The sequence below is a fragment of the Gopherus evgoodei genome, chromosome 1, assembly GCF_007399415.2.
Source record: "Gopherus evgoodei ecotype Sinaloan lineage chromosome 1, rGopEvg1_v1.p, whole genome shotgun sequence".
In the NCBI taxonomy this organism is placed as follows: Eukaryota; Metazoa; Chordata; order Testudines; family Testudinidae; genus Gopherus; species Gopherus evgoodei.
Genome location: NC_044322.1, coordinates 360,607,666 through 360,634,815, shown reverse-complemented (window position 1 = coordinate 360,634,815; position 27,150 = coordinate 360,607,666). Strand labels below are relative to the sequence as shown.

The window sequence follows — 27,150 nt, the reverse complement described above, 5'->3', positions numbered from 1 at the left end:
GCCCTTAATTGGCTTAGTTATCTCAGAGAACAGCTCTTCACCAATGACCCTCAGAGAGCTGCAGTCAACCAGAATGCTCCAGCTCATAAAACCCAGAGTGAAATTCTCAAGGGGGCAAAGTGTTCTAGAGGAGAATTTCTAATTATAGGAAGCTACCAGAAGAAATCAGAATCCAACACTAATTTCATCATTTTCAGAATTACACACAAAGCCTACATTTTCTCAACAGTTCTCTCTCACCAACGAATGCTGATGGTCTACGTTTACTTGGTCCTGCCACAGCGCAGGGGCCTGGATTTGAGGACGTTTCAAAGTTCCTTCCAGCCCTATATTTCTATGGTACTATCATGGTTGATATTTACAATGCTTTGAAAATGCAACACACTAGATAAGAGCTATGAGGAGGTTCCCTCTTCCATTTAACATAATCTATTAATGGGTTTACCTTAGTGACAGCTAAAGAGTAAACAGTGCAAGCAGACTGCACTAATTATATTCACATTACTGCCCAACTGCAGAGTCACAGCTTTTGCCGTTTGCCTCTGTTACTGAATAAACATTACCAGCAATGGAAGAAGGTACACGACTATACTAAGGCTTGGTCTACACCGGAGGGGGTGGGGGGGAAGAATAGCGAGAATAGCGTATCTGAAGTCGACATATCTTATATAGACTTGGATTGACTTACTTCGCATTCTCGCAGGGCGGGATCGATGGCCGCTGCTCCCCCGTCAACTCCACTTCTGCTTCTCGCCCTGGTGGAGTTCCGAAGTCGACGGGAAGTACATTCGGGGATCAATGTATTGCGTCTAGATGAGACGCGATACTTTGATCCCTGATAGATTGATCACTACCTGCCGATGAAACCCTTGTCCTGCCCTGCCGCAAGCCTTCCTTAACATTTGCATCTGCTGCATGCAGCACTATATCTAAAACAGGATGTAAATTCTTTCTATTTGTGCTGTGAAGGACCAAAATACCCTGTTGGCAGATGTTAAAAACAAGGACACCACACCACAAAACTCATAATTCCTTCAGAAGCCAATAAACACCTATTCACAGCCATGATAGAAATGACATTGAATACTTCTCCTATTATTCAACAAGAGAAAACAGACTCATTTGTCATGTGATGCAGCAACATAACAGATAACTACTGCAGTAGTTAAAGATATTAAGAGATGATCAGCTAGAAAAAGTACTTGGAAATACACTGGGCCTGGCAAATTGCTTCTCTGAGCTTCAACTGACATGCTGACTCGGGGTAGGCGTTAACATCACAGCTACCAAAAGGGACACTAAGACCATAATAGATGTTACACAGAAGGAGAAAGCAAGATTTATGGTTCCTAAGAATCATCCCCACTTTCTGCTCACACAAACTGCTCAGAAAGTTTAGAACAGCCGCATTGCTGGCTTTCATAATGCTGCTGTGCCACAAAAGCTCCTGCTGGCTATCGGTGCCGCTGAGCCTTAAAGCAAGGAAGCAAGAAGCTAGAGGGAAAGAGAGAGACTGCATTCATAAAACGGAATACATTATACACATCATTTCCAAGACACCCATCCTGCAGTATCTGAGAACTCCCAAAAACTTCAACATAAAGAAGAAACATTAGTAAGATTGTTCCCATTCCTTTTTCATGGGCACATCGATATGCAAAAAAATTGCATGAAAAGGATATACTGAGTGTTTCTGCTCAATATTCCTTAGGGCTAGATCTTCACCCTCACCCCACACAAAGCCTGGGTAAGTGAGTTTGACACAAAAGGCAAGTGAATCCTCTCCCCGTCTCCTCCCAGTTTCCCCTGAGCCCTTATTGTGCAGGAGTCAGCAGCTGAAGAATCCAGTTAAAGGTGGATCTATCAACTCCATCTCCACGGCACACTGCAGAAATCCCATTGGGCTGGAATGCCCAGAACATCCCTGCAGCACGCAGAGGAGGCGGACGCCCTTAATGGGCTCCCTAAGTCCTCCTCAACACACGGTGGAGTCCCATTGATCCTAGTGCAACTTGGGCTCCTCTTTCTATAGCTGCAAGAGTAGATATAGGATATTCAGTGGGAGAAAAGAATGTTAATGTAACATTTAAGATTGAGAATTTAAGTACACGTTTAGAAAGCTGGAAGTTACAGCTCCAACAAAAACAGTCCGTGCTACCTTGGCAAGTTACTTAACTTATCTGTATCTCAGTTTATGCATTTGTAGAAGAGAGAGCGCACAGGTGAGAGAGAGATAGAATACATCCCTAAATATTTGGGAGGCTTAATTCATTAAATATTTGTAAGTGGCTTTGAGTTTCCCAGATAGATGATGCTGTTGTAAATATTGAGTAAGTAAAACAGTATTACTAGTTTTGATTCTCCAACTCCAACTTTTCTGTGTTGGTAGTTTATGGAAATGAAAAATTGCTACTCTAATTGACTAATTTTGTATACTAAGCAGTTCCCCATATTGCTGTAAACTCCTGGAATTAAAGAACAGGAACATTACTTAGCAGTAATTAAAACTGTAAAGAAAAAGAAATTATGTCATTAGACACCTAAATTTAGTTATCCTCAAAAGTTTGCAAACGTATATAGGAAAATAAAAATAGAAAAAGTAAAACATTCACATGGTTTTCAGCTGACCAGGGAGATACAGATCTGTGAAATGATTCAGGGCGTATTACCCCCTCAGCTAGTTGGAAATAAAGGGAACGGAGCAGTGGATCACTAGGGAGCCTGAAGAAAACAGAGCTCTGACCTCAACGGTACTTCACTCCACATTGTTCTTTGCGCTTCTCTGCCATCTGTTTCCATATTGCTCTTTGCTGTACTGCTGCATACTTTGCTAAGTCTCCCAATTTCTATTTTGACAGTACATTGTAGAGTCAAGTCCGCATTCTGCTTCAGTACTCAAAACGGTTTGGCTTAGCTTTCTCCAAGTTGTGGTTATAAAACAGTCAGGAGACTCTGCTACAATGTAACTGTCCCAGTTAAAACACCATAGAAGTTGCAGTGTAGCTGGACTTATGTAACTACACTACAGCTTGGGCAAGACAGAACTTTAAAAGGATACAGGTAGATACCATCCACTTCCATCAAAGTTAATTCAGGCCTTAAACATCTATTTGCCCAAGCTATTCTAGCTGTAAAGTTGGGATAATAATGGTTACTGCCCACCTTCAAAATGTACAGATAAAAAGCACTTGGTGCTAAGTGTCAATATTATTTAGGATGGAGACCTTTTCCTTTTTATGTTTCATAAAGCATCATGTACGCTTGCAGCACACTGAGAACAATGAAGCATCAAAATAACCTGTCAGTAAGGAAACTTACAAGATAGTTTTATTTTGCACCAGAACAACCACCTAAAGTGCATATTAGAATGTATACAGTCCTCTGGAAGAGAAACAAAGCAATGTGGTGCATTGGACAACATAGGCACCTAATTTGAGGCCAACAGAAAACATCTGGAGTGAAATGAAGGAAGCAGTTACTACCAGCAACAAACTCTCTGAACTGATGCACTGTGGATACCTGGAACAGTCTGTCTTACCTATGCAGGAAATGTCTGCAAAGCTCCAAAAAGAGACTTCAGTATATAACAAAAGCAGAGTGAAAAAAACCCTATTATTAATTATTAGTATTATTATTTTACTTCTAACTATGCATCTCTTGTTGATGTCTAAAGTCACAGGCCAGTTACAGGAGTTATTTATCATTTCAATTTAAACCACTATCACTACTATTAAACATTTATATGGCAGTAGGCCTCTTAAAGCCAACCAAGTAGGGGGCTTCACTGTGCTAGGCACTGTACAAACCTATAGAAAATGACAGTTCATACCACAAAGATCTTACTGTGTAAAAGACATAACGGCTGGATGAGACACAACAGGTAGGCAAGGGGGTGAGGTGGAGAACAAGGGAGACAGAGTAACCCAATAACAGGATGTGCACAATTCTTAGCCACTTAGGACAGTAATCACAAAAGGCCACATGCTCAACCTTGTAAGGTTGCAGACTGCTGATTGCATTACCAAAGGAGCAAGTTTTAAGGAGAATCCTGAAGGAAATAAGGCACTGGATTTATGGATTTTGACTGGGATTTACTCCCATGCATGAGGGACACCATGGGAGACAGCAAAGAGGTGATTCAGGGATAAGTGAACAATCATCATAAAAGCCACGAATTAGTGATGATGTCCTTTAATAATGATACTAACTGTAAGTAAATACCCTGGAAAGGACAACATAACACAAGAATCTAATCCTGGGAGGTGTCTAGAACCCGCATTGGTATGCACTTCCCAAAATCAGGCCCAGACAGAGCAAAGCAAAGACCATGCAAGTTAATTGTGGATCTTTTATCCATGTTGTGTAGCACCATATTCCACAATTAGTCCCACTGGAGGGGATGATTCTCACAGTAAAGTCCAACTCATTGTGAGAACAGATATCAGAATGTGATCCCGGGGGGTCTTGTAGATAAAGTCTTAAAAACAAGATCTGGCCTCTTTGTGTGGACATTAAAGCTCCAGTAAGGAAAGCAGTTTGCCTGGTACATCTAGCTAGCAATTCCCTCCCCACCACTCCTGTGCAGTGTTTTGTGTGCCAGTAGGCTACATCCTATAGGCAACTGAATTTCAATAGGGCACAATTTTGTGAGGCACCCTGGGTCAACGGTGTTATATTTTCTGCCTGCTATCTACATTATGGCATACATTTCCGAAGCTTCATGAAACTAAAGCACTTATTTGAATTTTATAATTGAAAATTTTTGCCTTAAAGATAAATCTCAGGTGGACTGATCTACAGCTTCCAGCAATACTTAACCTCAAAACACATAAGCTGATAATACATGTTCTGAAATTACTGCAGAATCCCACTGAAACAATTACATAAAAACTTCTTCTTTAAAGGAACAACAGATAACCTAGGGTACTCAAGGAACAAAAAAAACCAAAAGATCTTTAACAGAGTAGCAACAAGCTAAATGATTCCTCATTATTTTCACAGGTTAACTGATTGCTCCCATTAAATTCTGGATTCAGTGACATGAATGTATAAGATGAAGAGCAAGAGAAAATTACAAGCTAAAATGTTCCAGAGATAAAACATACACTTTTGGGAGACAATGAGATGCTGGCAGGAAAATAACTAAAAATCAGCACTGTATCAATATCAGGAAACAGTAAACTGACTATGGAACTATAAAAGATCTTCCTTCTCCCAGTAGAATCTGACACAGGGCCTGATCCCATTATACCAGAGGTTCTCAAACTATGGGACAGGCCTCCCAAGGCAGGCACAAGAATGTGTCAAGGGAGGTACAAGCTGTGTGGTTTGGGGGGGAGGGGGAGTTGTTTTTTTCTTTAAGAGCTCTGGCTGTCAGCCCTGGATGGCTGGGGCTCATACGAAGGGGCACGCACACCCAGGAAGCGGGGTTAAAGAGGACAGCCAGAGCCACGCTGCCCCAGGGCTGACAACTGGAGCCCCTCCACCTGGGCTCTCTTTCCTCCTTCCACCCACAATCCTTCACCAAGAGGCAATCTGGGCTCAGGCTCCCTTTCCCCTCCCAATCCCTCACCTGGAGGCAGCAGGGCTCCCACTGTCAGCCCTAGGGTGGCAGCAGCAGTGCAGAAGTAAGGGTGGAAATGGTGCGATACGTCCGCTGTGAAAAGTGATTACATATATCCCGGACAATGATCCCACACTTTCACAGGCCTTGGGTGGCAGGCCAGTCCTTGCCCACAGACAACCTGCCAACTTGAAACATATTCTCACCAGTAACTGCACACCGCACCATAATAACTCTAGCTCAGGAACCAATCCATGCAACAAACCTCGATGCCAACTCTGCCCACATATCTACACCAGCGACACCATCACACGACCTAACCAGATCAGCCACACCATCACTGGTTCATTCACCTGCACATCCACCAATGTAATATATGCCATCATATGCCAGCAATGCCCCTCTGCTATGTACATCGGCCAAACTGGACAGTCTCTACGGAAAAGGATAAATGGACACAAATCAGACATTAGGAATGGCAATATACAAAAACCTGTAGGAGAGCACTTCAACCTCCCTGGCCACACTATAGCAGACCTTAAGGTGGCCATCCTGCAGCAAAAAAACTTCAGGACCAGACTTCAAAGAGAAACTGCTGAGTTTCAGTTCATCTGCAAATTTGACACCATCAGCTCAGGATTAAACAAAGACTGTGAATGGCTTGCCAACTACAGAACCAGTTTCTCCTCTCTTGGTTTTCACACCTCAACTGCTAGAACAGGGCCTCATCCTCCCTGATTGAACTGACCTCGTTATCTCTAGCTTGTTTGCTAGCATATATATACCTGCTCCTGAAAATTTCCACTACATGCATCTGAGGAAGTAGGTATTCACCCACGAAAGCTCATGCTCCAAAACGTCTGTTAGTCTATAAGGTGCCACAGGATTCTTTGCTGCTTTTACAGATTCAGACTAACACGGCTACCCCTCTGATACATATATCACTTTTCACATTGCCTCCCTTACTTCTGCACTGCTGCTGGTGCTGCTCTGCCTTCAGAGCTGGGCAGTCGGCCAGCAGCCGCTGCTCTCCACTCTGCCTTCAGAGCTGGGCGCTTGGCCAGCAGCAGCTGCTCTCCACTCTGCCTTCAGAGCTGGATGTTGATATATGTACTTGTGAGGGCAGAGGCCGGTAAACGACTACAGACACAAAGAAGGACAGCCCAATCAAATAAGTTTGAGAACCACTGCATAACACCATGGGCATCATCACCCCCTCAATGGGAATTGAGGGTGCTTAGAACCTTGAAGAATCAGGAGAACTAACTCACTGACTATAAAAGAGAAACAGAGAAAGTGATTCTAATCAAAGCGCTGATAACTGTACAAAATAAACTAGACTATAGAAAAAAGGTTCTCTCTGATCTCTTTGGATTCTATTAATCTCTGTTGTTACTTGTACACAGGTTTAAACATTTCCAACAGGAAATGACTGTGAACCTTTGATCATTGAGAGCCAAATCAGCTTAGCGGATCTGTGCAATTTGGCTTTAGTTGAGTGCTTAAGAGCCAAATAGTCTGCAGACCCTTAAATGAGCATCTCCAGAGCTCTGTGTCTCCAGTATTTGTGACAGCAGAGGTCAGCTTGACCAATGGCTGGTTGATTTAGCAAAAAGCAGAAGATATCTGTATACTACATTCTGAAGCAGACAGACTTGATGCCAGTTAACAGAGCTTACATTAGCAGCAAGAATTCAACATCTTGAGATGTCTCAAGCAGTGTGTACATTTAAACAAAAACAAAACCCTACCAAAAATAAAATACTGCACCGCACACACAGTTATCCCCCTGTGGAGAGGATAAGAGCGAGAAGGAACTACATATGATAAATGTTAGTCAAACTGCTTAATGCATGACTGAAAGGCATGCAGATACTGTGGTGATGAAGCTAGCCTAAGAACCTATATAGAACAGAACCATCTAAGTCTCCTCAGAGGGAGCCAGTTACTAATTTTAAATACCTCTTTCAACTAATCAGGGATCCCAAAACAAGCACAAATGGACAACACATGGATTCAGACACAAGAAAAAGTTAAGCTTATTAAGCAACAGCATTTTCCAACAGTGAAAGAATCTTTTCACCAGTATTTTTCAGTCATTAAAATAAAGCCGTAAAATGCTACTCATATCAGACATCTGAAAGATGAAAACAGAAGAAGCATTTATGAGCTTATTATACCACCTACTGCTTCATTTCCATCAGATCACACAGCTACACAGGATGGTCAAAGTCAGTATTTGAATGGGAGCTCTCCAAGGTCTAACTATGTGTTGCCGGAAGTAGTGCTGGCAATTCATTAGTTAGCTTGCTTCTTTTTGTGCCAGGATTGCAGTGTTGAAGCTTTGGTTCAGAGGGGGCACAGTGCTGTTGGGAGATATTCTCTTCTGAAGATGCAAAACCACTGTCCTGCTGACCATCTGTCATTAAAAAAATCCACTGCGCTTTTTGCTTGATTGTTTTGCAAGAGTAAGGCTGTTAATCCCAGTGTTGTGGCCAGCTGCCCAAATCTGGATACTGCATTCTGCCAAAGTATTACAAACAACATTCCTTGGAGGTTGAGCTGGACAAGGTATCATTTCACACTCACTGTCCTAAGCTTCTGTGTAGAGTGATTGCTTAATGATAAGTAAGTGCTACATTTTAGTTCAGATTTGTATAGGGTCAATCTATGCATATAATCTATAAAATTGCTTTGGCATCCCTTCAGGAGAGAGGGCAATGCAGAAAGTCTAAATTATTATTCACAATTCAGTTCAAAGATTATATACAGAGAGAAATGTTTTTAATCTGTGAACTTTCAGGCTGCTAGTCATAACACTGGGAGAAAGGGTCTTTTTTAAATGTTTTACAACACCACTTCTAATAGAAATCGATTTACAAAATGTTGCAGTATATACAGATCAGAATTATTGGGCTACATTTCTTGTGACCGTTATATCCTAATGGTGATAGAAGAAATGCGGACAAAAGCTATTGTGATAGGGTTCCTGGGGTGTAACCTGGATTGTGGAACCGCTGAGTTCTCTGTCCCACTCCAACCTGGGCTGCCTCTCTCACTGTGATGGTGATGTCAAGGTGAAAACCTCTGACAAGTACTGCACTTATACAGACTTCCACAGGCAGGGACACATCCAACTGTGTTACACGAATCATCTCCCAGCCACTCATGAACCAGCTATAGAGAGACTCCAGCCAATTCCCTCCAACTCCCCAGCCTTGGACCCCAGGACTTTACTGTCTTATACTGCTCAGGGGTCCCTTGGGCAGTGCAAGTTCATTAAGTAGTTCGTCACTCTGACAAAATGGTAGTGGACATGCAAAAGCCCTTGTTAACTTGAGCTGAGATTTCCCAAACATTTCAACCAAAACCTACTGTTTTCGGTAAAATATAAAACAGATTTATTAACTACAGAAAGATAGATGTTAAGTGATTCTAAGTAGCAGGCATAGAGATCAGAGTTGGTTACTTGAGAAAAAAATAAATTTGCAGTCTAAGTTCTACTAACTAAGCAGGATTTGAATCAAGCAGTGTCTCACCCTGACAGATGGTACAAACAGGTTACAGTTCCTCAATACACAGGCTGGGATTACCTTCCAGCCCTGGACCACCCTTCCCCAGTTCAAAGATTTTGTCTTCCAGATGTTCCTCCAGGTGTTGAGCTGACAGTGGTGACATGAGAGTTCCAACATGTTACTCTGAGTGCAACAGCTATGTATTGGATTTCCTTGCTATAAATCATGAATTGGGACATTAGCTCTATGCCCTTAAACAGAAAGAGAGGATCAAATGCCAAGTCATTAGTAAGAATGAATTCAGCAACGTTCACTTTGAAAATAATAAAACTACTGACCAGTGAGTATTTATTTTTTATAGAGAGAACGAGAGAGAGAAAATGAATTTCAAGTGTGAGAATACTATGCTTTCAGATTTACATCTATAGAAGCACACATTTTATAAACAAAGTTGGTAACATGCTATATCTCCACTTGCGCCCTCAGTTCTCCTTTACATCCAGATGTGTGCTTGTACATACATATGCCTCTGTGAAAGCTTTGCACCAAAACTACAATACGGTCTTATCAAGTCACAACCAAAGATTGTTTTCCCAATTAAGCCAGCTATTAAAGGCCACTTCTTAAAAATAGCAACCTTTAATTGGAAAGAAAAACATCTTACAATAAATAAAAGGCAGACATTCACCAACTAAGAATCTGACAAGATCTCTCAAAAAATAGCATTTGCTAAATGCCAGCTTGCTTGTTTCATAGTACAAAAGCTGCCTCAACGAACTACAGACAAAACAAAAGGTTAGGAAAAATCAATATAAATACATGTGTTTGTCCTCTGCGAGATAAGAAAATATTTCCCAAATTGTCTTGCATCAGTTGACCAGAATTTTCTCAATCCAATTCATTACAGTTTAAAGAAACAGTATGAAGGCAGATGGGACTAACATCAGATCTCTGTAACTGCTGGCTCTTGGTCTCCAACAGTAATATTTTGCACTTTCACAGTATCTTTCATTGGAAGATCTCAAAGCACTTCTCAATATGTTTAAAAATATAAAAGCATTGTAAATAGGGAATATCTAGTTGAAAATCTGAAAGTGGAAGGTAGCTTGGATGAAAGTGATCATGAAATGAGAGTTCATGAGTCTAAGGAATGGTATGAGGGAAAACCAGCAGAATAAAGACAACGGACTCAAGAAGATGGATGTTAGCAAAGTCAGAGAATTGGTAGGTAAGATCCCATGGGAAGCAAGTCTAAGGCAACAAAAGAGTTCTGGAGAGTTGGTGGGTTTTTAGAAAGACATTAAGGGCTCAAGAGCAAATTATACCAATGTGTAGGAAAGACAGAAAGTATGGTAAGAGGATACTCTGGCTCAACCAGATCATCAATGACCTGAAATGCAAAAAAGAATCATCCAAAAAGTGGAAACTAAGTTAAATTACAAAGGATAAATATAAAAAACACAAGCATGTAGCGAAAAAATTAGAAAGGTCAAGGCACAAAACAAGGCTAAACGAGCTAAGGATATAAAGGATAACAAGAATGGATTTTATAAATATTTATGAAACAAAAGGAAAACCAAAGACAGTCTATGCCCATTACTCAATGAGGAGGGAAAGACAACAACAGAAAACACAGCAATGGTCAAAGTGTTCAATTCCTTTTTTGTTCAATTTTCACCAAAAAAATTAGCAATGATTGGATGACTAACATCAGAGTAAATGGGGTAGAATCTGAGGCTAACATAGGGAAAAAAACAAGTTAAGAATTCCTCGGACCAGTTAGATCTCTTCAAATCAGCAGAGCCTGATGAAATACATCCTAGAATATTTAAGGAGCTGGCTGAAGAGATCTCTGAGCCATCAGCAATTATCTTTGAGAACTCATGGAGGACACGATACCAGGGGACAGGAAAAGGGCAAATATAGTACCTTTCTATAAAAAGGAAAACCCATGGAATTATAGAACAGTCATCTTAACTTCAGTACCCAGAAAGAGAATGGAGCAAATAATCAATCACATCATAAGCACCTAGAAGAAAATAAAGTAATAAGAAACAGGCAACATGGATTTGTCAAGAACAAATCATGCCAAACCAATCTAATATCCTCCTTTGACAGGGTAACAAACCTTATGGATGGGCGGAAGCAGTGAACATGAAATCTCTCTACTTTAGTAAGGTTTTTGATACTGTCTCACATGGCCTTCTCATAAACAAACTAGAGAAAGATAGCTTAGCGGAACTTACTATAAAATGAGTGCACAACGAGCTGGAAAATCGTAGTCAGAGAGCAGTTATCAATGGTTCACAATTAGACTTGAGGGGTATGTCAAGCAGGGTACCACAGAGATTTGTCCTGGATTCAGTTCTAGTCAATATCTTTATAACTGATTTACATAATGGCATAAAGAGTACCCTTATAACGTCTGCAGATGATACCCAACTGGAAGGAGTTGCAAGCACTTTGGAGGATAGGTTTAGAATGCAAAATGCTTTTGACAAACTGGAGGAACGGTTTGAATTAAACAGGATGAAACTCAATGAGGACAAATGCAAAGTACTACTCTTAAGAAGGTACGAACGCCTAGGAAGGAGCACTGCAGAAAAAGATCTGGGGATTATAGTGGGTCACAAACCAAATATGAGTCAACAATGTAATACTGTTGCATAAAAATGCGACCGTCATTCTGGTACGTGTTAGCAAGAGCGTGATAAGCTAGACACAAAAAGTGATTCTTCTTCTCTCCTCAGCACTAATAAGGCCTCAGCTGGAGTATTATGGCCAGTTCTGGGCCCCACAGTATGGGAAAGATGTGCACAAACTGGAGAAAGTCCAGAGGAGTGCAACAAAATGACTGAGAGTCTAAAACAGTGGTTCTCAATCAGAGGCATGCAATCCTGGGGATACACAGAGGTCTTCCAGAGGGTAGATCAGCTCACCTAGCTATTTGCCTAGTTTTACAATAGACTACATAAAATGCACTAGCGAAGTCAGTACAAAGTAAAATTACAGACAGACAATGACTTGTTTATACTGCTGTATATACTATACACTGAAATTTAAGTACAATACTTATATTCCAATTGATTTATTTTATAATTATATGGTAAAAATGAGAATAAGTGATTTTTCAGTAATAGTGTGCTGTGACACTTCTGTATTTTTATGTCTCATTTTGTAAGCAAGTAGATTTTAAGTAAGGTGAAACTCAGGGGTACCCAGACCAATTAGATTCCTGAAAGGGGTACAGTCGTCTGGAAGGTTTGAGAGCCACTGGTCTAGAAAACATGACCTAAGAGGAAACACTCAACAACAAAAAATGGGTTTGTTTAATCTGGAAAAGAGAAGACTGAAGGGGGACATGACAACAGTCTTCAAGTACAAAAATTATTACTACAAAGAAGAGTGTGATAAATTATTCTCCTTAACACTGAGGACAGGACAAGAAGTACTGGGATTAAATTGCAGCAAGGAAAATTTAGGTTGGATGTTAGGAAAAACTTCCTAAATGTAAGGGTAGTTAAACACTGGAACAAATTACCTCCGTTACTGGAGATTTTTTGGAACAGATTAGACAAACACCTGTCAGGGATGGTCTAGATAATACTTGGTCCCTTCTCAGTGCAGGGGACTGGACTAGATGATGTGCTGAGGTCCCTTACAGTCTTACATATCTATGATTATTATGTACGATTTACCAATGGGTAAACCAGACACAAAGAGGATACGTATTTTGCTTCAGAATGCACAGAAAATCAATAGCGGTGCCAAGAACAGAATCTAAGGGCTTGTCTACACTTACAGTGGATGGCTGCTGCGGCCTATGTGGCAGTCTGCTGCTCTAACCACTCAATGACACCTCCTCTTGAAATGTAATAGCTACCTAGCACTCAAGGCCAACATAAAAAAATGGGAGCTTCACAGGTCACAAAAACAGTGCTCCAGTACAAGCCCGCTTTATCTCCCTGCTCCTAAATAGGTGTACAGCAAAGTTTTAAAGCCCTGCATTAGATAATCCCCTCCCCTCTGCCTAGTTTGTCTGTTATTGTGAGCAAACGTGGTACTGTACAATGATCTGCATCAGGACCTAGATAAATAAAATCTCCTTAAAAGGAAGTGTCCAGAAAACCAGTCGATTCCCAATGCAATAGGAAGAATTGGCACTTACTGGAGACAGTCATACTACTTTATTGAGATAAAAACTACAGTTCTTTCTATGGACTATCCCTCAATTTCCTGATTATCTGCATCCCAAGATACTGTGGAATTTCTATGTGACCCAGAGAATGAGGTCATTCTAGAGTTTCTAAACCCTGCAGGGACAGAGCTTTTGACTCTGGTGCAGTCTAAATGGATCTTAGGACCCGTACAAGACCACCTTTAGAAAATTTAGAGGGCCAATGACAGGCAGTCCCCCAAGCTATCCTGATGAAGCAGATGCTACTACACTGAATTATCCTCTCAACTTGTGTAAATTGTCATAGCTCAAATCAAGTCAACAGAGGTATGACAATTTACACTAGCTGAGAATCTGGCTCTGATACTCTTACATTGAGTAAGAAATCATCAGATTAGGAATAAAACCCAAAAGTTCCAATTCCTAGGCTCCTGGCACTAATATCATTAGATGGCACAATATATAATATCAATGATACTACTCAATAAGTAATGGGCTACTGAACAAGAGTAAGGGTATCAAAATCTCAAAGCATTTTACAAACCAACAAAAATTAAATGGACACAGTCAACTTGAAAAATATATTTCTTTCTGAAAGCATACCTACTATTGTTACAAATAACACCTAAGAGTACTGAAAAGGAAAGACTGGGTTCTCAAATGTTCTCTACTTCCCTGTTCATTTACAGTTCTTTGTGTTTGACAGCATTTTGTGTATAGTCAGTTTCACTTTTTCTGATACGTAGCCCATTGCATTGGAAATAAAAGAACGTTTCCAGAAAACCTGTCTAAGAAGATTTCTCATTTATCTACATCCTAATCCAGTTCACTGTTTCACAGAAATTCATCAAGTTGTCCCTGCTTTTTGTGTGGGTCTTTCACATTTAAATAAATAGGAAAATGTGACTATAAAACCAGAAAAACTGGCAAGAAAACTTGGAAGCAAGTGTAGCAGAGATTAAATTACTTTAAGTTTTTTATTTTAAACGAACTAAATTTCAAGTTGATGATGTCCCTTTAAGCTTTTACAACAGCCTTGAGAGATTAGCAAACGAAAGACTGGACATGAATGGAGTTACACCAAAAATAACTAAGAGTTATAGCTGGCAATATCTTACTGCAAGCTCAAAATTATATGGCTTTCCCTACCAGCCATGTATCTTTCCCATATAGCAAACATTCCTTGACATCATCTCAGTTGGGTCTCATCTAAGCTGAAACGTGGTTCCTTCAGTTTTACTTCAAATATAACAATCATATATAAAAATTACTCATATTTTTCCAGACATGCCAAACAACAGGCATGGAAATGGTGTTAGATGTCCAGCACGTTCATCTTGATCTTAACTACTAACAAAAGATCATAGAGAATGAATTTTAATAATATAACTTCCTTTCCACCATTTATGCCATCCACTTTTCGCACTTAACTAGAAAATTAAGTTATTAATGGACCAGTTTTCCTTTCAGTTTTACATTCAGATTCCCAAGGACTAGTTCAATATTATGTCTGGATTGCAAACACTACGGGGAATGTTTAGATCCAAAATAAGAACAGCTTCCATTGATTTTTTATTTCTTAAATGTCAAGACTCACTAGAACGTTTTAATATTTTCACGCTGTATTTTATCTAAATGTTAAATGGAAATTTTGGACCTAAACTATCTATGATATCAGTGCCTCTACAATGAAAGTTCCTAGACAGGTAAAACATAAACATTTAACAATATTAGATATTTCACTATAAACCTTAAGGATTCCAAATTTAGGTTTTGTTAGGAGATATGACAACAGACATGGTTTTCAGTTTTTAAGAATTGTGGAAAAAGTTGGAGATTTAAATCTTCCCTGGTATGCTGGCATCTCAACCCAAGAGCACTGGGTTTGAGAACCATAAAGTGAAACTTAACACAAACAGAAAATAAAAATGATTCATCCGAAATTTCGCTGTTCACACTCAGTGACACTAAAAACAGCTTAAGTAGTAAAAGGTGGTCACATTTACATTATTAAAATTTTTGAAGCTGTCATTAATAAACTACAGTAAAGAATTATTTCAAAATATGAATGTTGTGTTAGGGCCCCTTTTGGTTTTCCTACTCTAAACATGTCTCTCACACACACACAGTTTTTGCTTAGACATTTCATCTTCCCTCAAATTAATTCTTGCAGTTATCTTGTAACGGGACTCTACAACTTGGTCATATGCTGCAACAAAACACACCTATGTAATTAATGTATTTGGCTTTCAATAGTTTAACGTATTTTTGGGTGGTAAATTGAAATAAAGGACACAGAAAACTTCAGGTGTGTTAAAGAAATCGCTCTATATTTATTATTACTTGTGCCTCTTATTCTATTACCATCACACACTCTAAAAACTAATGTTACACATCTGGGATACTTGAAAGATCATACAACATGCCTTAGATGTGATCTAAACAATTGTCCACTATGGGTTACTATCTTTCTGGAATTCTGTGTGGTCTCATACACACTTTTTGTATAGCTACATTGCAATTAAAACCAATGGCTGGCCTGCGCCAACTGACTCAAGCTCACAGGGTGCAGGCTAAGAGGCTGTTTAACTGCAGTGTAAATATTTGGGCTAGGACCGGAGCACAGGCTCTAGGACCCTGCAAGGTGGAAAGATCCCAGAGGTCAGGCTACAGCCCACAACTGAACATCTATACAGGTGTCTAACTGCAGTGTCGACATACCCATAGAGTTTTAGGCCAGAAGGGACCATCATGATCATCTAGTCTTGAACTGCACACTGCAGACCACACAATCTCACCCACCTACTCCTGCCCATAACTAAGGCTAAGATTTTGGGACGTGTATTTTTATTATAAGTCACAGACGGGATGTGGGCACTAAAAAATAAAATCACAGAAATCTACACAGGGCTAGTGCTAGAGGGTAGCAAGCAGGGCAATTGCCCAGGACTCCATGCCTCATGGGCCCTGTGAACATAAGTTACGGGTGGCAAGGCTCTGACTTCAGCCCCGGGCAGCAGGGCTCCATCTTCAACTGAAGCCTGAGCCCTGCCACCCAGAGCTGAAGCCCAAGTCCTGCCACCGGGGCTGAATTAGTGGAATTTCAAGGAAGTCACAGAGCTCTCAAAAAATCACTGAATCCATGATGTTCGTGACAGACTTACCCATAATCTGTCACTGACTTACTGAAATCCTCAAATATTAAATTAAAGACTTGACATCACAGAGAATCCACTATTTAATCTAATTCAAACCAGCAAGTGACCTATCCATACTGCAGAGGAAGATGAAAGCTTCACAGGATCTCTGCCAATCTGATCCAGAGGAAAATTCCTCCCCAATCCCAAATAGGGTGATCATTTAGAACCTCAGCAGTTAGAACCTGCAGCAAAAAAACTTCAGGACCAGATTTCAAAGAGAAACTGCTGAGCTTCAGTTCATCTGCAAATTTGACACCATCAGCTCAGGATTAAACAAAGACTGTGAATGGCTTGCCAACTACAGAACCAGTTTCTCCTCCCTTGGTTTTCACGCCTCAGCTGCTAGAAGAGGGCCTCATCCTCCCTGATTGAACTAATCTCGTTATCTCTAGCCTGCTTCTTGCTTGCATATATATACCTGCCCCTGGAAATTTCCACTACATGCATCCGACCAAGTGGGTATTTACCCATGAAAGCTCACGCTCCAAAACGTCTGTTAGTCTATAAGGTGCCACAGGACTCTTTGCGGCTTTTACAGATCCAGACTAACATGGCGACCCCTCTGATACTTAACCTCAGCATGTGGGCAAGATCCACCAACCAGACACCTGGAAAAGAATTTCTTTAGCAAGTCAGAGTCCTCTCCATCTAGTATCCAATCACTGATCTATGCCTGCAGGCCACTAAAGAAAACCAGATTTTTTTCCAGTCATTATCATTTGTATAGGGCACAAGACCCCTAAATAAGAGGCACTGTGTAAATGCAAATATTATTATTATAGTTTATTCCAGGTAGATGATACAAAGCCACTGATTTTTATAATGCATTATTAATGCAACCATCTCATAATTCACAGCAGTTACAGTATGATGAGTGTGTGCATGGGGACAGCAAATAATAATATTAGTAAGCATCAGTATGTGAAAGGTTGGCATTAGTAAACAGCTGCGTGGGAAAGTGACTGCCAACTCACTGGTTGTAAGCAGCCTAGAAAGGATGTGATTTTAATTTTAAAAGTATTTTTAAAGGAACAGAGGGAAACAAGTGAAGTGGAGTGAGGGGATCAGACAGTTCCAGGCACAGTAGCTGGATCATCCTCTGACATAGAGAGGAGGGGTTGTAGGAGTGAGTGCAGGCAAAAGACAGCAGAGTCACAATACGTGACATACTGTACTTGAAGTTTTTCCTTTTCATCCCATGCAAGGCAGTACAATCCCTGGAAGACTGCAACTTTTCAACTGCTGTGGTTTATAACAGGATATGAGACCACATGTACATTTCCTGGTGCTTTCTGACCATCCTTAGTCAAATCAGTTCAAAAGCAGTTGTGCATGTAGGGTGCTCCGGAAAACACTGATACAGGGGTTCCCACTCCTTCCAGGGCATCACAAGAATGGTACTAACTAAGCCCTGTTGCTTTCATTGAGAGACCCCGGAATAGGGCACAGGGGGCATATGAGAAAGTCTTCTGTGGTCACAAGATCCATAGGCCCTCTTATTTCAATCAAGTCAGTGCAAGGAGGTGGATGGGGAAAGGGGGTAGGACCTAATACACATTACAGCCACCACAGAGCATGTGGATGCCCTTACTTCCAATGAAGGGCTTCCTAAAAATTTGGTGGGGGGAGGGTTGGCCTGCCAGGTTTGCCTGGTCTCTACCTCTCACTGTTAATGTCAGAGCCGTTGGGACTTCACAGGGCTGCTGTGGTTATGTGGGCCACACATGCCACCCCCCAATGCCCACAAGGACCACTGTGTCCGACAAGCACCTCTGATGAGGGGGGGGTACCCTCCAGCTGCAGGGCCCGCCGGCACCCAGTGTCATGAGCGACTTCGGAGAGCCTGGGGTCCCTGCGGCCACAGCCGGAGACCCCCACTGAGGCTAAGCCGTCCCCTCCCTCCCTCCCCCACGAGAAATGGGGGCCTCCTGCAGCTGCAGGGTTTGCTGCTGTCCAGGGGTCCCTGGAATCTGGGGGGTCACTCGAGTCACGGCCCCACGGGCGCCCTCAGCTCTGACAAGCGGGGCCTGGCGTGGCCAAGGGCACCCCGCTGCGGGAGGTCCCTGCTGCAACCGCAGGGGGCGGGCCTCGGGGTGGGGGGTCACCCCAATGGCAGCTCCCGGGGGCCTGAGGGGAAGCGTGGCCCAGCGAGCCCTGCTGAGGGGGGCTTGGAGGGGACGTGCCGCCCACATCCTCGGGGGGCCCAGCGAGCTCCCGTCCCCCCCTACCTGATCACAGAGATAAGCAGCCCCGAGGGGTCCTTGCTCTTGCTCATGGTGCTTCTGTATCGCCCAGACGCCTCTCCCGCCATCTTGAACCCACCCTCTACATAGGTGCGTGCACCCTTGCTAGCTGCAGCTCGACCAATCGGAATCGAGGAGTTGAGAGACTAAGACTCAACACTCCAATAAGAGCCGAAAGGAGGCGGGATATGGGCTATCACGCTTATATGCAACGTGTAGGACTGACCCTGGGCACGCTGGGAGTTGTAGTTTTCACGGTGTTCTTTTTCCTGCTGCCCGTGCTCGCCTAGCTGGTCGATGAAACTGAATTGATCTGGGCTAACTTGGCATAAAATGTTCTAGCCTTGGAAGAGGTTAGTGGGAGGGGCTTGGAGCCAGTCTGACGTGCCCGATTCAATAGCCTCAATATGTCCAGCGTGACCCCAATTGTTATTATGATGTAGTGTTTTATGTAACGTTAATTGCATCAAGGGAGGATTAGGTTTGACATTAGGAAAAACTTTCTACCTGTCAGAGTGGTTAAGCACTGGAATAAATTGACTAGGGAGGTTGTGGAATCTCCATCATTAGAGATTTTTTAAGACCAAGTTAGACCGACACCTGTCAGGGATGGTCTAGATAAGACTTTGTCCTGCCTTGAGTGCAGGGGACTAGCCTAGATGACCTCTTGAGGTCCCTTCCAGTCCAATGATTCTATATAATTGGTGGGCACTTTCCCAAACACTGAAGAAAGCTAGTCCTGCGCCAGGCAACTCACAATCTAATGTATTGGTATTCATGTTTAGTTTGGTCTTGGACTTTACCAAGATTTAAAAATATAGAGGATTGAAGGGAGAGAGGAGCATAAAGTCCTCACCAGGCAACACAGCATCATGATTTCATGTTTCTGATGCAATGATGTTATGTCACATGAGATGAGATGCTGTTATGTCACATGCCACATGATGATGCTTTGGCTCAATGACATGACATTGAAAGGGAATGAGGTTTTGGCATTGCATAATGAAGCAACAGCACAATGCCACATCATAATGCAGGGTGCTTTCGCTGGTGCTGCATGATAAAGCAACATTATGGTGTGGTATTGTAACAAGATGAGTTTTCTACGTGGCATGATAACACTTTCACTGAATGTGGTGTGGCGTAATGGGATGAGGCTTTAGCACCCCATGATAGCATTGCAACATGATGTCATGGAGCTGTGTCATAGCATGATAATATCTTGGTAGAGCTGTTTTTTTAAAGCAAAGTGACTTTTTTGATAGAATGGTAAGTTTTGCAGAAAGTGTTGATTTTTGTTAATATATTTCAGGCTATCTTCAAAAACCCCAAAAGCAAACAATTTTTTTAATTTTCAGTTGCCAAAATTTGAAAAAAAATGGTTTAGGGGTTTTCAGATAAACATAAGAACATAAAAATGGCCATACTGGGTCAGACCAAAGGTCCATCTAGCCCAGTATCCTGTCTTCCAACAGTGGCCAATCACTGGTACCCCAGAGGGAGTGAACGGAACTGGTAATCATCAAGTGATCCATCCCTTCTCACCCATTCCCAGCTTCTGGAAAACAGAGCTAGGGACACCATCCCTGCCCATCCTGGCTAATAGCTATTGATGGACCTATCCTCCATGAATTTATCTAGTTCTTTTTTGAACTCTGTTATAGTCTTGGCCTTCACTACATCCTCTGTCAAGACATTCCAGGGGTTGAGTGTGCAGTGTGTGAAGAAATACTTCCTTTTGTTTGTTTCAAACCTGCTGCCTATTAATTTCATTTGGTGACCCCTAGTTCTTGTGTTACGAGGAGTAAATAACACTTCCTTATTTACTTTCTCCATACCAGCCATGATTTTATAGACCTCAGTCATATCCCTCATTAGTCGTCTCTTTTCCAAGCTGAAAAGTCCCAGGTTTATTAATCTCTCCTCATACAGAAGCCGTTCCAGACCCCCAGTCATTTTTGTTGTCCTTTTCTGAACCTTTTCCAAGTCCAATATATCTTTTTTGAGATGGTGCAACCACATCTGCATACAGTATTCAAGATGTGGGCATACCATAGATTTAGACAGAGGCAATATGATATATTTTCTGTCTTATCCATCCCTTTCCAAATGATTCCCAACATTCTGTTTGCTTTTTTGACTGCTGCTGCATATTGAGTGGATGTTTTCAGAGAATTATCCACCATGATTCCAAAATCTCTTTCTTGAGCAGTAACAGCTAATTTAGACCCTATTATTTTATGTGTATAGTTGGGATCATGTTTTCCAGTATGTATTACTTTGCATTTATCAACACTGAAGTTCATCTTCCATTTTACCTGCATCTGAAGAAGTGGGGTTTTTTACCCACGAAAGCTTATGCCCAAATAAATCTGTTAGTCTTTAAGGTCCCACCTGACTCCTCGTTGTTTTTATCTGCCATTTTGTTGCCCAGTCACCCAGTTTTGTGATACCCTTGTGTAGCTCTTTGTGGTCTGCTTGGGACTTAGTTACCTTGAGTAGTTCTGTATCATCTGTATAAAACTTGAAACATTTAATCACAAACAAGAGAACTGTCATTTTCATTAAAATATTTCAAGGGGGGAAAATAATTTTCCTATCGGGTCTCTATTTTAGCTTACTGTGATGTCAGACTACATAACAGAATCACAAGCTGGTCATCATGACAGATATGATTTTACTGTTGAATGATAAAAGCTGATATCATCATAGAATTATCACCTACTGAGATTTTGGTCTCTTTGCTCAATTTATCAGTTTCCAGATGAGCTCTGTGTTAACTGGGCCTGGTGCATTCCACAGTATCAACTGGTGCTAAATTTGTATCTGCCTGATACAAGCAGATCATCACAACTAATGGGTCTCAAACCTGAGCCTCTAAGGCTCATGGGAGAAGCCATGCTCTAATCTTCCACTTGGCAAAATGCTAACAATAGCTTACCTGGGACCCACAAAGCCCATCCCCAGTGAGAGGCTCAGCCCCCCCAAAGTGTGATTGTCAGAGTCCAAAGCAGCTGATTGGCCCACTGGCCCTACGTAAGCCAGCAGCACGAATAGGAAACTGCCGGAATATTTGTTCTCCATTCTGCTGCTACCCCAGATTGATTTTGTGGCATCCTGACCTGGCTTGACTTTTGGCATCTGACTTGTGCTTCCCAATCTCCAGTTTGTCTCCTGCCTCTGACCCCCTGGTATCCTGACCCAGTCTGACACTGGTACCCACCTTGTGATTCTGCTCTCCAGCTTATCTTCTGTTTCTGACTTCCCAGTATCCTCACAGAGCTCACTTTTAGCTCCTGTCTCATGATTCTGGACTCTGACTCTGTTTACTAGGTTGGCCACCCATGAGCCAGCTGTGATGCAGAGTGGTTTGTAGGTGGTGTGCTGTTCAAAATGATCCAGAGCCAGATGGAGATGCTGAATCCTGACCACATGGACAAAGAGGAAAAACAACTGACTCCTCCCCTTGCATTAACAATGTGGATGATAAAAACGGTCCACAGAGCTCCCAGTCACAGGGTGGAAATAGATACCCTTAGCATTCACGTAGAGGCCTCTTCTGTGCCTCCAGGGTGACAGAACCTTCCTTGTCTCAGAAACCTACAAACATTATGTATAGCTTACTCTGCAATAGCTATTCTGGTCAATTTCCCCTTGTAAATAAGCCCTCAGCTCTAGAACTTGCTTCCTATCTGATTTGGAAAAACTCAGCTTTATTGACTTTCTGGGCAGATTTACTCATGCTTTTGCTTGAAGATGATGTTTTGAATTAGAATATTTATATGCTGGCTGGAGGGATTTTTTCCAAATTGACTTTTTGCCAATGTTGGGTTTTGTTAATTGGTTATTCATATTGATTATGCTGTACACACACATTGCAGAGATTACAGTGGGGCTAAAATCAATAGGTCCTGCCTCTTGATTCCTGGTGGCTACAACAATCACCTTATTCAGGCAGAGCTTCATCAATCCAAAAGTGAACTTTTCCAAGAGTTGTAACTTTCTTGGCTTTCAGTCCTTTACGCTAATTGCTAGATCACAGCCGTACTGCATTTGCAATCCACTTTGTCCCCCACACCACTGCTCAGCTCCCCCACTCTCCTTGCTCTCACTCTTTCAGCCCTGCCCCCCTCTCCCTGCAGGTGGGCCATGATTACTGCCAAACTGGTGACTGTATGCTCACTGACTCCGGTCGCTTCCTTCACGCTGCTGCTGTCCAGATCCTGCTCCCCAACTTGCTACCTGCTGCAGAGGGGAACTGGGAATGGGATCCAAGCAGCAATAGCAGTGTGGAGGAACCGGCCAGAGCCAGTGAGCAGACAGTCAGCAGCCTGTTCCTACATCACGTGTGCCCCTGTGGCGCTTCGTCAGGACTGCTGCTGTCCGGATCCTGCTCCCCATGCCTCTGCCTGCTGCTCAAGAGAAGTGAGAATGTGGGGGTAGAAGTGAGCGCCTCCAGGGCACAAGTGACCCCATTAGACCGTTCACATGACCCATAAGTGGGTTGGGACCTACCATTTGGGAAACACTGATATAGAGGGAACCTGAGTTCAGGACCTGTTTTGTTAGTGATACATAAGCCTGCAATTTTGTCATGGAGGTTGCAGAAGTCACGGAATCCATGACTTCCATTGAGCTCCATGACTTCAGCCTACAGTGGTCAGGAGCTGCCGGGTCCCCCGCCGTCCACGGGCCAGGGAGCTGCGTAGTACCCCCCGCCACCTCTGGCAGCCCCCAAAGCTCCCAGCCACCACATGCAGCCGGGAACCCCGAGTTCCTGGCCACTGTGGATGGCAGGGATCCCCAGAGCAACAGGCAGTGAGAGAACCCCAAGTTCCTGGCCACCGAGGGTAGTGGAGAACCCCAGAGCTGCAGGCAGCAGGGGAACCCCCAAGCTCCCGGCTGCCACAGGTGAACCCCTGAGTTCCCAAGTGCTATAGGCCCCCAGAGCTGTGGGTGACGGGTAACCTGCAGCTTTTGGCCCCCGTGGGCTGTGGAGGACCCCTGGAGCTGCAGGCCGCAGGGGTACCCTGCAGTCCCCAGCTGCTGAAGGTGGCTCCTGGCACCTGTGCAGCTGCCCTGCTTCCGGCAGTGTGGGGACCTGCAGATCCCCATTTTGTCATGGATATTTTTAGTAAAAGTCACGGACAGGTCATGGCCTCCGTGAATTTTTCTTTTTTTGCACGTGACCTTTCTGTGACTTTTACTAAAAATATCCATGACAAAATCTTAACCTTAGTAATACAGGAAGCAATGAGGAGGAAGAGTTATAAGAAACAGTTCTTGCTATATGTGTTGTATTTGAATGTATTGAGCAAAGTGCTGAATCTGTTTATGTGAATTTGCAGTTGTAGTTTCTAAAGCAGATGATCATGTTGAATCTCCTGTTATATAGTGTGGCTACTTTGTTTTTCTTCTTCCTTTATGCAATACAGAGTCAATCAGCCATCATAGCTCCAACAGTTTGCACAATGTGCATGTGTCTGTGCTTGTAATCCAGGATTTGTGCTATATTCACTATACGCAACCAGACTTAAAAGTGGCCATTCTTCAACAAAAAAACTTCAAAAACAGACTGCAACGAGAAACTGCAGAACTGGAATTAATTTGCAAACTTGACACCATCAAATTAGGTCTGAATAAAGAGTGGGAGTGGCTGGTTCACTACAAAAAGTAATTTTCCCTCTGTTGATACACCTTCTTGTCAACTGTTGGAATGGGCCACATCCACCTGATTGAATTGGCCTCGCACTAACCCTCCACTTGGTAAGGCAACTCCCATCTTTTCATGTGCTGTATATTTATACCTGCCAACTGTATTTTTCAGTCCATGCCTCTGATGAAGTGAGTTATAGCCCACGAAAGCTTACGCCCAAATACATTTGTTAGTCTCTAAGGTGCCATAAGGACTCCTCCTAGATTTTACTGATACAGACTAACACGGCTACCCCTCTGAAACCTGGGCATCAGAGTAGTAAAACAATCTGCTTGCAGTCCCCGTGGGAAGAGATGATTGCTACAACTATGAATACTCTGAACAACTAAACTAATAGCAGTGAGGTAAAATGGCAGCCTATAATGGAAAAATTGAGGACTTCAGTATTGGCCCACATGTATAGAGACTGGAGCAGCATTTTGAAGTAAATGAGATTCCCCCAGAAAAACATGTAGCATCATTACTGAGTGTGATGGGAGGGAAAACATACAGTTTGCGTGCAGTCTGATCACCCCAGAGAAGCCAGCCAGCAAAACTTTTAAAGTGATGGTGCAAATTGTTCAAGAGTACTTGTCCTCCAAGCCCCTGATCATAACAGAAAGGTTCAGGTTTCATAATCAGAATCAGGTTAAAGGTGAATCTATTTCCTTCTTTGCAACAGTTTCAAGATTATCAGAATTCTGTGCTTTTGAGGATGGGTTTTACAAGGTCCTAAGAGACATTTGTGTGTGGACTGCTTACTGAAAGCATACAGAAGAGGTTCTTAGCTGAATCTATAATAAAAAGGTTATATCCAAGCCGTTTGTCGCACTAAGATAAATAAGGAAGAGACCAAATCAGAGTACAAAAAAAGGAATATTAATTATACACTCTGTAGACAGAGGCAGTAGTGACACAGACTGTGAAAATGGAGTAGCCAGCCTGTATATATATAGAGAGAGAGAGAGTGAGCAAAAATGACAAGTCAGCAATCTGGATAACATCTTGGGTGGTGGGAATAATGCTAAAAATGGAATTGGACACAGACTCCACAGTGTCTCTTATCTCATGTTCAGAATATGAGAAAACTGTTAAAAATACCAAAATGAGGGCGATACCGATGTTACTAAAAACTTATACGGGAGAAAAAATAGGGTCAATTGGAGTGATATAAGTAGGGTGACCAGATGTCCCTATTTTATAGGGACAGTCCCAATTTTGGGGTCTTTTTCTTCTGTAGGTGCCTATTACCCCCCACCTCCTGTCCCGATTTTTCACACTTGCTGTCTGGTCACCCTAGATGTAAGTGAATGTGGAGGATAACAATAAGCAGTGTTTATTATACTTATATGTCATCGAGAAAGTGGGGCCCGGGCCTGTGGGGCCATGAATGGTTACGTAAGGTTCCTCTGGATTGGAAATCTATGGAGATGCTGCAGTCATTTTCAGCAAACTCCACTAAAACAGTCAAACAGATGGAAGGGATACTAAGTCAGGCATCAGGAGTATTCAATGAGGGAACTCTAAAACACATTAAGACTGAAATAATCCTAGATGAGAAGGCACAGCCCAAGTTCCACGGAGGTTGATCTGTCCCTTACAGTATGCACTCAATGGTAGATGTTGAATTGGAATGTCTGGAAAGGGAGGGCATAGTTTCAAAAGTGGCCTGCAGCAAGTGGGGAACTCCTATCATTCCAACTGTTAAAAAAAAATGTGGTGCAGGAAGGGTTTGTGGAGATTTTACAGTCACCATAAACCCTGTACTGAAATTTGAAAATACACCCTGCCTTGAATTGAAGATATTTTTGTTACTCTGGCAGGAGGACAATGATTCGGGAAAACCGATTTGTCATAGGCCTACCTACAGATGGAATCTGAAGAAGAATCTAAGGCATAGTTCACAATCGACACACAAAGGGATCTGTATCAGTACAACAGGCTAGTGTTTGGTATTGCTTCGGCTCCTGCTATATGGCAAAAGGCAATGGACCAAGTTTTGCAAGGTATCCTGAGAACACAGTGTTATTTGGATTACATCATTGTGACCTGTGGAAGTGAGGAAGCACATATGGAAACTCTGAAAAGGGTATTAAAATGTCTAGAATAATATGGGTTATGAGCTAATCAGATAAAATGTGAATTTTTCAAGGACTCAGATAGCTTATCATGGTCACATTATTGATGTGCAGGGCCTACATAAATCTCAGGAGAAAACTAAAGTAGCCCTGGAAATTCCAGTGCCAAAGGATGTGTCACAACTTAGATCATTCCTGGGATTTATCAAACACTATCAGAGGGGTAGCCGTGTTAGTCTGGATCTGTAAAAGCAGCAAAGAATCCTGTGGCACCTTATAGACTAACAGATGTTTTGGAGCATGAGCTGGGTATTCACCCATGAAAGCTCATGCTCCAAAATGTCTGTTAGTCTATAAGGTGCCACAGGATTCTTTGCTGCTTATCAAACACTATGACTATTGGTACCAAACCTAGCAACTGAACTGCATCCGCTAAACTGTTTAGTGCTGACTGAGCAAAAGTGGGTTTGGTCACGTGTCAAAAACCTTTCCTGGAAGCAAAATAACTGGTCACCTCAGACAGCGTACTTACACACACTTTAACCCATCCTTTAGCATAGGATGCCTTCTCACATGGAACTGGGGCCGTTATATTGCACACAATGCCAGATGGCAGTGAGAGACCTATAGCATTTGCCTCAAGATCTCTCACAGTGGCAGACCATAATTATGCACAAAT

The 27,150-nt window shown here is 42.3% G+C and overlaps 1 protein-coding gene across 3 annotated transcripts in view; it reads right to left on the bottom strand.

The window, feature by feature from the left end:
• EXOC4 (exocyst complex component 4) overlaps positions 1–18,809 on the bottom strand; it is a 632,193-nt gene extending 613,384 nt beyond the window's left edge. For 2 of the 3 annotated variants that reach the window (XM_030575818.1, XM_030575739.1), the window contains exon 1: positions 18,684–18,809. In XM_030575818.1, coding sequence (XP_030431678.1) covers positions 18,684–18,766 — 83 coding nt within the window. In that variant the 5' untranslated portion in view covers positions 18,767–18,809. The remainder of the gene's footprint in view (positions 1–18,683) is intronic. The other variant, XM_030575663.1, reaches the window with a different exon arrangement.
• Positions 18,810–27,150: the final 8,341 nt, after the last annotated feature.